This window comes from Spermophilus citellus (assembly GCF_964194105.1).
Source record: "Spermophilus citellus genome assembly, chromosome: 5".
NCBI classification, from domain to species: domain Eukaryota; kingdom Metazoa; phylum Chordata; class Mammalia; order Rodentia; family Sciuridae; genus Spermophilus; species Spermophilus citellus.
Window position 1 is genome coordinate 139,943,184 of NC_138186.1, and position 14,968 is coordinate 139,958,151.

The window sequence follows — 14,968 nt, forward strand, 5'->3', positions numbered from 1 at the left end:
TTGGTACCTTCCCTGAAATACTAGCTTTTGAGTATCCAATAAACAAACTTCATGCAATTCCTTGTGTATCTCTGTGGACAGTATTTTTTCTTGGTACTTTTTATTCTTTGTAGGAGGCAAAGATAGAGGTTTGTTTGTTTTTTTAATTACCTGTACTACATCTAAATACTGGCATATAATTAATGTGCATGTACTGTTTTAAGTAAGATCAAATCTTAATTTGAGAAGTTTCTTAGCATTATTTTAAAATCCTAGGTAATGAGCCTAATTTTTCACTAGGTGGCAGTGTCTCCTCTGAATAAGTATTAACTTGAATGCATTTTAATCATAGTGTCTTGGGCAAGATAAATCTTAATTGAGCATCTATTGTGTGCCCAGTTGAGCTGAGCTATGAAACCCGGGAATTAAGCTCAGATGACCATATTCTTTTCTAATCCTTGTGCTTTTTAAGTAGTTGGTTAAACCTCTGGAAGACTTTAGTCAAACTAAAAGGCAATTCTTTATGCCATTGACATGGCTTTATTAACAGAATCCATATTTATTGTGGTCACCTACCTTGTCATTTTTGTAGCTTTTTGGTTCTTACTGTGGCACTCTTTACCAGAGGTCAAGTAATATTACATTCCTATAAAATTTTTTAAATATGTGCACATCACCTATGGCATTTATAACATCATGTATTTAACTTAGTACCTGGCATATTACTAACATGCAGTAAATGTTCTCATTAAGAATTTCAAATCTTGTGCAAAGTCATTTCTCATTAAATTTTGTAAAAATACAGAATGAAGGTATCATCAGTAAGTTCAAAGCTTATAATAATGGTACTAGTAGTAGAAGCTAACATTTATCAAGTATTTACTATGGGTCCACCACTCTTACGAGCATTTTCTCATACTGCCTTTGAGGTAGGTACTGTTATTGTCTACATGTTGTGCATAATGAAACTGAAACACAGGAAAAATTAAATAATTTTCCTAGGGTCACACAGTTGGTAGTGCAGCTACTGTTTGATTCCAAGCTGTTAGGCTCCAGAGCCCATGCTTTTAATGCATTAAGCTGTCAAGACTAGTTAGTTTGCTTTTCTTCATCATGAAGTAACTTAAATGAAAAAGATAGCTAAAGGGCTGAGATGTAACTTAGTGGTAGAGTGCTTATTTAGTAAGAGGGAGGCCCTGGGATTAGTCCCTAGGACCCAAAAAAGGGGGTGGGGACAGGCAGCTAAATATTCATATTATAAAATGTTTGTTTTGATATTTAGGAAAATCTCTTTAAGATTAAAAGGAAGTTTATTTATTTAGTATTATTATTATTAATAGTTCACCTCTGTAAAAATTTGGGGTATAATAATTAAAGTGCATCAAGTCCTCATATTCTCAACAAAGTGCATAATATAAATTTTCTTTTCATGTAGCATTGTTTTAATGCTTTCACAATATTTTTGCAATAAAATAATGTATACTTGAAATAAAGTTAATTTTTGGTTTTCTTGTAATAGTGGTAATGATTGATTCAAAAGCAAACTTAGATTTTTAATTCTCGTACTTGGATGAAATTATGCCATAACAAATATAACAAATCATAGGATAGAGTTTTAAATATTTATTTTTAGCCTAGTAAGATGAAGTGAGAGATATAGATGCCACATTTTAAGAGATGCTGAAACTACTTCTTGGTTATATCCTAAAAAATGTATTTTAATATTCTTTATATCTTGAATACTTTGAAAGTTTATGCCATTCAAGGATTCAGAATATAATGAAAAACTACTCAATGACTTTAAGCATAAACCAGAGCACCAAATTCCTCATCCAGGCCTCTTTTTATGCTTACATTGGTGCTTCTTAAAGTGCACCAAAAGGAAGAATTGTGCAATACAAAGTAAACAATACTGGAGTAGAAGTCAGAACACCGGGGATCTAGACAAAATCCTGTCACTTTCTCTTTGGCCCTGGAAAGTAATTTAACATTTCTGTGTTGTTTTTTTACCTGTAAAATAAATATAATACCTATTCTATTTTATCGAAGGGAAATTGTCAAGCAAGGCATGAAGTGTTGGTATTATTAGAGTTCATGGACCAGACTCTAGTAGGGAAATCCTGGCTATTTTTCATAGCAATATACATGTCACACACTTTGAGTTTAATAGCTTAATGTGTGATTATTGATAATGGAATAGGAGACCAAGAAAAGAATAGTATGTGCTGCAGGGGATATAGATAGGTTATCATATTATAGATAGGTTATCATAATTTAATGTGCTACTAATGGATTTGTCAAATGATGGTACAGTCTCCCATTTTTTATTATGAGACTCAGATCTGCTACATATTCTTGTATAGCTTTTTAAACAAGTTATATTAGTAACACATACATTTTACTTGATATATCAAATTATGTCAAGGAAGGGCTGCGGATAAGGTCGTGAAAGAGTACTTGCCGAGTATATGCAAGGCTCTGGATTCAATCCCCTTTGACACAAACATAAATAAATAAACATTAAATTATTTACTTCAGGGGAATATTGAATTACTAACAGTCCATGAAACATACCCAGGCTCCCAGAATTGAAGTGTTATTCAATAGAAACTGGATCTATCTACATAGTATCAAAAGATTATCTGAATTGGGAAAAGTAAAAGGTAAAAAACAATAAAAAGCATAAGCTGTTGAAGCTTCTCTGCATAGAGCAAATGTTAAAGAAAGAGAAGTAGAATTCTGCCTTACTGGTAAAGGCTGGGAAGCTGCAAAATGCCTGTTTACCGTAGTAATATTATACTTCAAATGTGATAATTTATAAAGCATTTAGACGTATAAGATGGCTTTGTGTAATAACAAGGTAAAATATTAATAGCAAATCTTGAGCAAAGGAATTAAACATTGACCCAAAGGAAATCTTACTGTTAACATAGTGTGCTAGAAATAATATATGATGATTTCTATTTGAACTTTAAAGTCAATAATGTAAGTACACATAGATTTTAATAGCAAACCTTATATTTGCTTTAAATGCAAAGGGCAGTAGATTAAAATATTTTATTTCCTCCATTCTCCTATTTAGAGAGAAAATCCTCCTGAGAAAACCATGTGGTTTTTCATTATTTTTTTAGTTGTTGATGGACCTTTATTTATGTTTTTTTAATTTACATGAGGTGCTGAGAACCGGACCCAGTGCCTCACATATGTAAGGCAAGTGCTCTACCACTGAGCCACAATCCCAGCCCCCCATGTTATTTTTTATAATTATTTAAGGACAGAAAATGCATAAAAGCACTGAGATTATATAAATCAAAGAATTGTCAGTTATTTTAAGAATTTCTTTGGAGGTGAACTTAGAAGTGTTTTGATATATATAACATTATTTAAGCAAAGAATTGCCACCCATGTACTCTCAGCACCTTTCCCTTCCTCTGCTATCCCACTTAGCACTTTACACTAATCTGTTCACTTCCATAAGGCTGAAACTCCAAGACCAGAATCTTTGTATTCCCACGGCCCACTCCAGTGCTTGTAAATGATGACTCTCAAAAAATGATGAAAGAAAGAGGATGAGATTGTTAAAATCATGAATTTTAAACCTACCAGATTAGGACAAATCTAAATTTTAAACATGCAAATTTATATTAGCAAAAAGAAGAAAACTGAAGTAGAAAAATGTAGTTATTTCATTGCAATGTCATAGTCCAGCTATGACCTAAAAGTGTTTTAGAAACCACTGAAATATTAAAAGCATAGATCTTAAAGGAATACTTGGAGCCATCTATTATAACCTTTTTTCACAATGAAAGAATATACAGATGGGTGTACAATCAGAGATATGAAAAATTGTGCTCTATATGTGTAATATGAACTAAAATGCATTCTGCTGTCATGTATAACAAATTTTTAAAAGTATACAGGTGGATTGAGTGTGTATTTGTGGAGAGTAAGGGAGGGAAGAGCCCAAGAACTTGTAAGCAGCTTCCATTTCTAGTGTCTGATAAACTGAGACTTTGTGAATCTTTTGCACATTTTTTTTCCTCATTCTTTTTTCTGTTTTTAAAATTTTTTATTCCAATTTGTTATATATGACAGCAGAATGCATTACAATTCATATTACATATGTAAAGCATAATTTTTCATATCTCTCCTTGTACACAAAGTATATTCACATCATTCATGTCTGCTTCATACACGTACTTAGAGTAGTGATGTCCATCTCATTCCACCATCTTTCTTTTACCCTCTTTCCCCTTCCCTTCTCTCCCTCTCCTCCCTCCCCTTTGCCCTATCTAGAGTTTGTATAATCTTCCCATTCTCCCCCTCCCAACCCCACTATGAATCAGTCTTTTTATATCAGAGAAAACATTTGGCATTTGTTTTTGGGGGATTAACTGACTTCACTTAGCATTATCTTCTCCACCTCCATCCATTTTCCTGCAATCGCCATGATTTTATTCTATTTTATTGCTGAATAAATATTCCATTGTGTATATATGCCACATTTTCTCTATCCATTCATCTGCTGAAGGACATCTAGGTTGGTTCCACAGTTTAGCTGTTGTGAATTGTGCTGCAGTAAACATTAATGTGGCTGTGTCCCTGGAGGATGCTGTTTTTAAGTTCTGTGTGTTTAGACTGAGAGGGATAGCTGGGTAGAAAGTTGGTTCCGTTTCCAGTTTTCCAATGAATCTCCATACTGCTTTCCGTATTGACTGTACCAATTTGCAGTCCCACCAGCAATGTATGAATGGACCTTTTTCCCTACATCCTCGCAACACTTACTGTTGTTTGTATTCTTGATAGCTGCCATTCTGACTGGAATGAGATGAAATCTTAGAGTGATTTGCATTTCTCTAATTGCTAGAGATGTTGACATTTTTTCATATATTTATTGATTGATTGTATATCCTCTTCTGAGAAGCATCTGTTAAGTCCTTGGCCCATTTATTGATTGGGTTATTTATTTTTTTTTTTGGAGTTTAGCTTTGTGAGTTCTTTATAGACCCTAGAGATTAGTGCTCTATCTGATGTGTGAAGGGTAAAGATTTGCTCCCAAGATGTAGACTCTTTATTCACCTCACCGATTGTTTCTTTTGCTGAGAAGAAGCTTTTTGGTTTGAATCCATTCCATTTATTAATTCTTGATTTTAATTCTTGCACTATAGTAGTCTTGTTAAGGAAGTAGGAGCCTAATCCGATATGATGGATGTTTGGGCCTGCTTTTTCTTCTATTAGGCACAGGGTCTCTGGTTTAATTCCTAGATCCTTTATCCACTTTGAGTTGTGCATCATAAGAGAGAGGCTTCATTTCATTTTGTGGCATATGGATTTCCAGTTTTCCCAGCACTGTTTGTTGATGAGGCTATCTTTTCTCCAATGTACATTTGTGATGCCTTTGTCTAATATAAGATAACTGTAGTTATGTGGTTTAGTCTCTGTGTCCTCTTTTATCTACAATTTGTCTACCAGTCTCTTTTGGTGCCAATACCATGCTGATTTTGTTACTATTGCTCTGTAGTATAGTTTAAGGTCTGGAATAGTGATGCCACCTGCTTGACTCTTCCTTCTAAGGATTGCTTTAGCTACTCTGGGTCTCTTATTTTTTCAGATGAATTTCATGACTGCTTTTTCTATTTCTATGAGGAATGTCATTGAGATTTTGATTGGAATTGCATTAATCTGTGTAATGCTTTTGGTAGTATGGTCAATTTGAATATATTCATTCTACATATCCAAGAACAAGGGAGATCTTTCCATCTTCTAAGGTCTTCTTTAATTTCTTTCTTTAGCATTCTGTAGTTTTCATTTTATAGAGAGGTCTCTCACCTCTTTTGTTAGGTTGATTCCCAAGTATTTTATTTTATTTTATTTTTGAGGCTATTGTAAATGGGGTAGTTTCCCCATTTCCCTTTCAGAGAATTTGTCACTGATATTCAGAAATGCCTTTGATTTATGGGTGTTGATTTTGTAACCTGCTACTTTCCTGAATTCATTTACTAGTTCTAGAAGTTTTCTGGTGGAATTTTTTGGGTCTTCTAAGTATAGAATCATATTGTCGGCAAGTAGTGCTAATTTGAGTTCTTCTTTTCCTATCTGTATCCCTTTAATTTCTTTTGTCCATCTAATTACTCTGGCCAGCATTTCAAGAACTATGTTAAATAAAAGTGGTGAAAGAGGGTATCCCTGTCTTGTTCCAGTTTTTAGAGGGAATGCTTTCAATTTTTCTCCATTTAGAATGATGTTGGCCTTGGGCATAGCACAGATAGCTTTTATGATGTTGAGATATGTTCCTGTTATCCCTAATTTTTCTAATGTTTTGAACATGAAGGGGTACCATATTTTGTTGAATGCTTTTTCTGCATCTGTTGAGATGATCATATAGTTCTTATCTTTAAGTCTATTGATGTAATGAATTATATTTATTCATTTCCATACATTGAATCAACCTTGCATCCCTGGGATGAACTTCACTTTATCATGGTGTACTATCGTTTTGATATGTTTTTGTATTTGATTTGCTAGAATTTTGTGGAGAATTTTTGCATCTGTGTTCATTAGAGATATTGGTCTGAAGTTTTCTTTCTTTGATATGTCTTTGCCTGGTTTTGGAATCAGGGTGATATTGTCCTCATAGAATGAGTTTGGAAATGCTTCCTCTTTTTCTATATCCTGAAATAATTTAAAGAGTGTTGGTATTAGTTCTTCTTTAAAGGTCTTGTGGAACTCCATCTGGTCCCAGGCTTTTTTTTTTTTTTGGTTAATAGGCTTTTGATGGCATCTTCTATTTTCTTGTTTAAAATTTGATCTGTTTAAATTGGATATATTATCCTGATTCGATTTGGGCAAATAATATGACTCTAGAGTTTGTCAATACCTTTGATATTTTATATTTTATTGGAGTACAAGTTTTCAAAATAATTTCTAATTATCATCTGTATTTCTGTAGTGTCTATTGTGATATTTCCTTTTTCATCACGTATGTTAGTAATTTGACTTTTCTCTCTCCTTGTTTTCATAAGCATGGCTAAGCATTTGTCAATTTTATTTATTTTTTTCAAAGAACCAACTTTTTGTTTTGTCAATTTTTCCAATAGATTCTTTTGTTTCAATTTCATTGATTTCAGCTCTGATTTTGATTATTTCCTATCTTCTACTGCTTTTGGTGTTGATTTATTTTTCTTATCTAGGGCTTTGAGATATAATGTTAAGTCATTTATTTGTTGACATTTTCTTCTTTTAAGGATTGAACTTCATGAAATGAACTTTCTTTTTAGTACTGCCTTCATTTGCACACAACTTTTCATTTCTCTGGTTGCACACGATGTAGCTTCACACCATATGTGCAGTCATACATGTACATAGGGTAATCATGTCCATCATTACACCATCTTTCTTGCCCCATGCACTTTGCCCACCTCTCTCTCTCCTTTCCCAAAATAAAAAAGTTCTTCATTTGTTCCATCCTCCCACCCCCCCAATTAGGGATCAGCATCCACTTATCAGAGAGAACATTCGGCCTTTGGGTTTTTTTGGGATTGGCTTACTTCACTTAGCATTATCTTTTCCAACTCCATCCATTTACCTGCAAATGCTATGATCTTATTCTCTGTTATTGCTGAGTAATATTCCATTGTGTATATATGCCACTTTTTTTTTATCCATTCATCCACTGAAGGGCAACTAGGTTGGTCCCACAGTTTAGCTATTGTGAATTGTGCTGTAGTAAACATTGATGTGGCTGTGTCCCTGTACTGTGCTACTTTTAAGTCCTTTGGGTATAGACCGAGGAAAGGAATAGCTGGGTCAAATGGTGATTCCATTCCCAGTTTTCCAAGGAATCTATATTGCTTTCCAGATTGGCTGCACCAATTTGCAATCCTACCAGCAGCGTATGAATGTACCTTTTTCCCCACTTATTGTTGTTTGTCTTCATAATAGCTGCCATTCTGACTGGAGTAAGATGAAATCTTAGAGTAGTTTTGATTTGCATTTCTCTAAATGCTAGAGATGATTAGCATTTTTTCATATATTTGTTGATTGATTGTATATCCTCTTCTGAGAAGTGTCTGTTCAGGTCCTTGGCCCATTTATTGATTGGGTTATTTGGTTTTTTGGTGAGGAAGTACTTTTTAAATGATGATTGCATACATTTTTCTCCTCTGTGTATACAGATAGGCATTTAAAATTGTTTCAGATTCATCTGTTTTAGATGATCACGAGATAAAATATATGAAAGCTTCCTAAAAAACATAAAAGTACAGTGCAGTGTTCTCATGGCTGTGGTCGTCATTGTGGTCATCATCATCAAAAAACGTCACCTTTGAGTCATTGAGTCATCTTTCCCGCTCGCTCTGGGGAATTAAATACAAAATAGAAAATATGTTAAGAAGCGAAGTCCACTTTGAAAGAACTTATTCATGCAATGTCTATAATAAGGAAAAACAGAAAACGTTGTAAATATTCAGTAATTGGAAAATGCATTTAAAAAAATATGTTACTTCATTAGATATTACAAAACATGGTAATTGTATCATTGTAGATATATGAGAATATTTTCATTTAATTGAGAAAGCATTAAAATATATTCACCTTATGGCATTTTTTTATAAAAGTATGTAAGTATAAAGATTGGAAGAGATATATAGAAACATGAGAACAATTATAGTGAGATGGATTCGTGAATATTTATTTTTATTATTATAACATCTCTTTAAATATCTTTGATCCATATTTTTTTAATATTCTGTTTTATATATACCTGTGTTCAACAAGTTATGCTCCCATATCAGTTTGCATGGCCTTTAAGGCTCAATTACAATACTTTTTGACATGAAATTGTGAAGTAATTATATTTCTTTCTTTTTTTTTTTTTTTTTTTTGCGGTGCCAGGGTTTGAACCCAGGGCCTTGTGCACGCGAGGCAAGCACTCTACCAACTGAGCTATATCCCCAGCCCCCAATATTTCCTTTCTTGTGGTTTTAGTGTATCTAGTAATTTTATATTTTGTCAGTTATGTTGTCTTTTTAACCTAGTTTTTAAAATTTTATGCAGTATCTGATCATTTGTTGAATGCTACAGTTTCGTGGCTTAATCATTTGGTTATGCTTTTGCAATGAAGAATCGAACTAATGATGGATTCATTTTTTTTCAGTAGCCCAGCAGGAGGCTGAAATGTTCAAACGCTACAATGGAACATTTCCATTACCTGGAATACACCAAAGCCAAGATGCTTTATGTACCTGTCCTAAACTGCCTCATCAAGGCTCTTTTCAAATTGATGAATTTGTCCACACTGAAAATTCTTCAACAAAGATGCAGATAGTGAAGCAGAGACTTGAAACTGTCATGGTATGTTTAATTATTATTAAAAACTTAAAACCACTTCTATTGTATTTTATATTGCCTTGCAAATGAATATTAATGAAGTAAGTTAATTTCTTAAATCTAGGTTTTCATATACTTTCATACTTCCTTTCTGAAATCATTAATTATAGTAGACTAACTAAATTTAGGATAATCTGTCATATACTGTCTTGACTTGTTATTTCTGTAAATACGAGCCCAAGACCTAGTTGTAAGGAAGGCTTTAAAGAAGAGCATAAGTAGGACTTGACACATATGGTTGTGACTCCATTCCTAGGAAAGGAAGAGAAATGGTAGCCTTCTCAATCCTGCCCAGTAGGATCTCTGAGGGACAAGAGGAAGTTAACAGCCTCTGACCCTCAGCCTGTGAATTCTCAGGGTCATACCACAGGACCACTTCTTAGAAAGATGATAGTATTCAAACAATCTCTGTCTAGGTGTTCAGATTCCCATAAAATCTTGCTCCAAATCTCATGTTTCCTTCAGTGGTTCTCAAACTTTAGTGTGTATCGGAAACACTTGATAGTCCTATCAAAGCACAGCTTGCCAGGGTCCACACCTAGAGTTTGTGATTCAACAGATCAGAGATGTCTTATGATTTGTCATTTCTGACAAGTCCCAGGCAATGCTGCTGGTCAGAGGACCACCCGCTGAGACCAACTGGTCTAAATTCACAGTTCCCAACACTTAGAAAGAACATAATAAATAGGTGTTTTATGCTCTCATCTAAACTGTAAGCTCCCTGAAGGCAGTTCTCTGTATCCCCTAGTCTACATAACTGATCTTCATTAAAAACTAAAATAGACTAGGTGATCTAAGGAAAAACTAAATTCCTAAACTTCCCTTTACACAAGTGCTATATCTTATTTTGTCTTTAACCACTTTTTTTTCAGTCTTCATTTCAGGGAGATCAGTCTGCACCTTAATTTTCTTTCCAAAACTTTCCCATTCTTTACATTTTTCCCAGCTCTTGACCTTCCTCCATGGTTTCCTATTTTCTAATTGGCATTCTCCTATCTGATACCATACATTTGTGTACTGAGTACCTGCTAATAGCCTCTGCAAAAAACCATTTTTGCTCTCTACACCTGTGCACTATTTTTGTAGAAAGTGTTGACCAAATATATCTTGGACTTCCAAGTTGAGCTCTAACACTTGGAACAAAGAAAGTTTAGTTATTTCAAATATTTATTGATTATCTACTATATTGAAGTCACTCCAGAGAACATAAAAATGTTAAATCCTTGACCTTTATTTACCTCAGGTCTGGTAGGTAGTGACAGGTATTCAAACAACTATTAATTAGAGTCTTTTCACTGTAGTGCTCACATTGCCTCTTTTATTGTTGTAGTAGCCTTGTAAGATAGGCATGATGGTGATGGTTACCCTTATTTTTACAGACAGAAAAACAATTTCTGTTCAAAGGATAGATATAAAGTTTTTTAACATAAAATTGGAATATTATGTGCATAATCTCCCTTACTATTTTTTAAAACATATCTATCATTATAAAAAGTAGTAGTAGCTAATTGTTTTTCCATGTGTAACTATTGAGCCTCTACTAGTGTTATACTGTGGAGGAATTTTGTATGGAAACTAGTGAATGAGATCACAGAGGCATTAGATAAAGAAGAAGCAGTATCACCCAAACTAATAAAACAGTAGCAGTTAATGAAAAAAAAAATCGTTGTACCTCTCAGGAGTAAATTCTCTTCACAGCCCCCAAAAACAAGACAGGAACAGCATATTCCATTTCATTTCAGCAGAGCCACAGAATAAGAGTACTGAAATCCACCGGAGATAGGTTTAGGGGCTGTACGCAACCCACTGGACAGCCTGAGTTCAAAATGGTAAAATTTATTGATCTCATTTAAGGCCAGAGATGGGTCATTAAAAAGATAATGTGCATTAAAAAAGAAAAGAAAAGAAAAGGCAAAGCATATCTTAAAATAATTTGTTCTAATAAACAGAATGTTTTAGGTTTTGTTCTCAATAAAATAGAAGAAATTGGGGTTTCTATTAATGAAGAAATGGAAATACAGTCTGGGATTTTGATGTAAAAGTTATCTGGCTAAGATAAAAAGAATTTAAAGAAGTTTAAAAGGCAAGGTTCAATTAATTCTACATTGCAAATGGTAAAGGGGAAAATTGACACATAAAAATATCAGATCAGTAGTATAGCCTGGAGAACTAATTTCAGAAACATCCTTAAGAATGCAGAAAAAAAGATAAGTGAAAATAGTTAAGGCTTTACAGCTTAGGCACAGACATAGGTCTGTGGCACCAACCTATACCTGCTTTGTTATTCCAGATAAGTAAGCCTAATTTTTCCTCATCTATAAGACGGGAATTCTATTATTTCTTTATTCTTTTTATATTTTGCAAGTTTTGGGGTTGACAGGATCCCCACCTTTTGTCACAATGTCTTTTTTGTTTGTTTCTTGTAATTATTTTTCAATAGACTCAAAATTCCTTTTTTTTGTATAGGTTATTCATCAATTTATAGAAGAAGTCTGTTATTAGAGATAATTGTTTCTTTGTTACTAAAATTGGAGTATTTTCTAATAGATTATAGTTCAGGTTTAGGATGTGATTTTGTGTGTGTGTGTGTGTGTGTGTGTGTGTGTGTGTGTGTGAGAGAGAGAGAGAGAGAGAGAGAGAGAGAACTGTATAATAAATTCAGCTCAGAAGGTATTTAAGAGGTGTTTGCTCATTAGCAAATAAAGGACATATCAAAACTCCCTGTTTTGGTAACATTACCATGTAGTAAAAATATAAATTGTTTGTCTCATAGTTAGACTTCATTGTATGTTGCTGCCATAGCAGTACCTAAAAGGCATTCTGCAACCTCAGTAAGACTTCACAGGTACATATATCTCAAAAGTTTTCAGATCCAAAAATTTGCTCTTACCAATGTATCCACAGTTGCTCAGAGTTTGGGTTACCTATTAAAAGTAATCAATCCTACAAAAAGTTGATTAATAAACCTGAAAAATATCTTTTAATGAAAGGTAGACCTTCCCATCTGTTGGGAAACTTAAGATCAGCCTCCCATTCTAACCTAAGTCTGTAGATCACAGAGGTACTTATTAAGTAGCATCAGAGCAGAAAGAATTGGATGAATTTTAAAATGTTTTATGCCAGTTTTGAGAAAAGTTGATTAATTTTCTCTACCTCACAGGAGATTTCACCTTATATTGGCCATTGATAATATCTGTTTCATTATAAGTAATAATTGACATAATATATTTCTGGCACTGTTCTAAGTCTTTACATGTTTATTTAATCCTCAAACCATTCTGTAGGATAGTAGTGGGTACTAGTATTATCCACACTTTCCAGAAGAGGAACACTCTTTCAGTAATTAAATTACTACTCTCCTTTAGATACAGTACCTTAGAAGTTTCTGAATAAAAAATTGATATATTTTATTTTCAGTACTCTTTTTTTTCTAAACCCTATGTTGATTATTACTCTTTTTCTTTAGTTCTTTACTAGACTGATGATATATACTGGTTAACCTTAATTTGACTTATGTATTTTTGGTGTTTCCTTAGGAGAAAAGTTTGTAATTTTCTATTATGTATTGACTTATTAGTTTCCCTTTCATAAATGATCTTTTCTTGGCCTTGTCCTATGAATTGCAAGTAGTTTCCTTTTTTAGCTTTTTAAACACTAGTCATATTCTTTACCATTCAGTGGTGTTTTTGAGACGTCCCCTGGTATAAATTATTAATTTAGAAATTATATTTATGGATATTTTATAGATGTAATTATACTACAGTTAATTTGGGGTATCTTTTAGACATTAGTATTCTACTGCAGAATTTTAGTGTTTACTCCAGGTTTATTGAGAAGACAGGTCTTTATTGAGGCAGACACATATGGGCTCTCACAAGTCTGTTGATTACTGCCTTTAATTTATACTCCTTCCAACTTATTGGAAACAATGCAGAGTAATAACTGCAGGGTGATAAACTCTCTGTTTTTTGGTTATTACAAGGTCAATATCTGAATGAATTGAAAAGAGTTTATACTTTATTTCAATGAAATTATGAATACTTCTTTATTGTACTGTATGTCTTTTAGGAGGTGATATGATCCTGTGCTGCAAAAGTAAGTAGTTCTTAATACCAGGAAGGTAACTTTAAACTATAGTTTTCATTGTGCTACACCAGAGAGTTGCAATGCATTCTTGTAGAGTTTAGAACTTCTACATAAATTAATCTGGTATATACTTTCCTTAATTGGAATTAGAATTTTTCAAGGGATTATTACACTGGGATCTTAGAATTCAGTAAAAATTACTTGATAAAAAATTTAGCAAGTAATTTCACAATTTTGAAGATTTAGGAACAGTAAATGAAAAAAGAATAAAATAAAAAGAATATTGTGATGGGGTATATTTTCAGTAAAGAACTAGCAGGTTTTTTCATTCTCTGAGAAAAATTTTATGCTTTTTTTTGTTTTGTTTTGTTTTGTCTTGTTTTGTTTTGAGGGATGGGGTGCTGGGAATTGAACCCAGAGCCTCACACACACAAGGTAAGCACTCTACCACTGGGCTATATTCTTAGTCCAGATAAATTTTACATGATAATTAATACATAGGAGACATCGACCAGTATAATCTGATGGGTATATGCTAAATAAATTTTGTAAGTATTGAAATGCATACAAGTTGCAGTTAATTATATGTTGTGCTGATAATGCTTTAATTATTTATCAAAGTGTTTTGTACTCTTTCCCCATTTAATCATATAATAATCCTGAAGGACAGATTAGATATTATTGTTATTCTTAATTTAGAAAGGAGGAGGCTGAGGCTTAATGAGTTTGTGGTTTACCTGAGAATCCAAATTTAATCTAACAACTATAGTACACAAAGAGACCCTTGATATTAGAGAGTGTGAACTAAAGTGTATGAGATATACACAGCAGCAGTCCTCCTTTTACAAACAAGACTATTTTATTTATTTATAACCTTTAACTCAGTTGTTGAGAAAATAAATTAAGGAGTTGGAATGGTCTGAGTGTTCTGAACAATTAAAAGTATGGAAGTTTCTTTTTTTCATCTTTTTTTTTTTAACTAAAGTGATGATATTTTCTCTCTCCTTCCCTCCCCCTTTCTCTCATTTTTTCCCTTCTTATTTAGAGAATTAGCATAGTACAAAGAAAATTACCTTCAATTTTGGAATTGATAAATTCAACAACAATTATATTTTAAACATCTACTGTATGCTTGATTTTTTAGCAACTCATAAATGAATTAAACTATGTTCATTTTGATAATATTTAAGTGAATGGATATATTAATTGATCTCTCCTGTTTCCTCAACTCTAAAATGGAGCTGTGTTAAAATAGGCCTACTGAAAATGAAGTAATGATTGCCAAGTTCCTAGAACATAATATATGCTTATGAAGTTATCAACAAATTATTTTTGGTACATAACTAATTTTCAATATGTTTTGAAAATATACTATACTCCAGTTGAGCAAAAGTTACTTCCACATTTGATACAGTTGTATGCTACCCATTAGTCTGTCCTTTGAGCTACCAAAGCAGGTATATGCCAGTAACCAGAAACCAGATATAAGCTGCAGAATGTCCTTATAAAGCTGGAG

At 33.1% G+C, this 14,968-nt stretch overlaps 1 protein-coding gene across 1 annotated transcript in view; it reads left to right on the top strand.

Moving 5' to 3' along the window:
* The window catches only part of LOC308649501 (jouberin-like), a gene marked incomplete at both ends in the record, with an annotated part of 67,162 nt that extends 56,891 nt beyond the window's left edge, over nucleotides 1-10,271 (top strand). Inside the window, 2 exon segments of the mRNA XM_081295035.1 lie at nucleotides 9,134-9,330; nucleotides 10,251-10,271. Coding sequence (XP_081151161.1) covers nucleotides 9,134-9,330; nucleotides 10,251-10,271 — 218 coding nt within the window.
* Nucleotides 10,272-14,968: the final 4,697 nt, after the last annotated feature.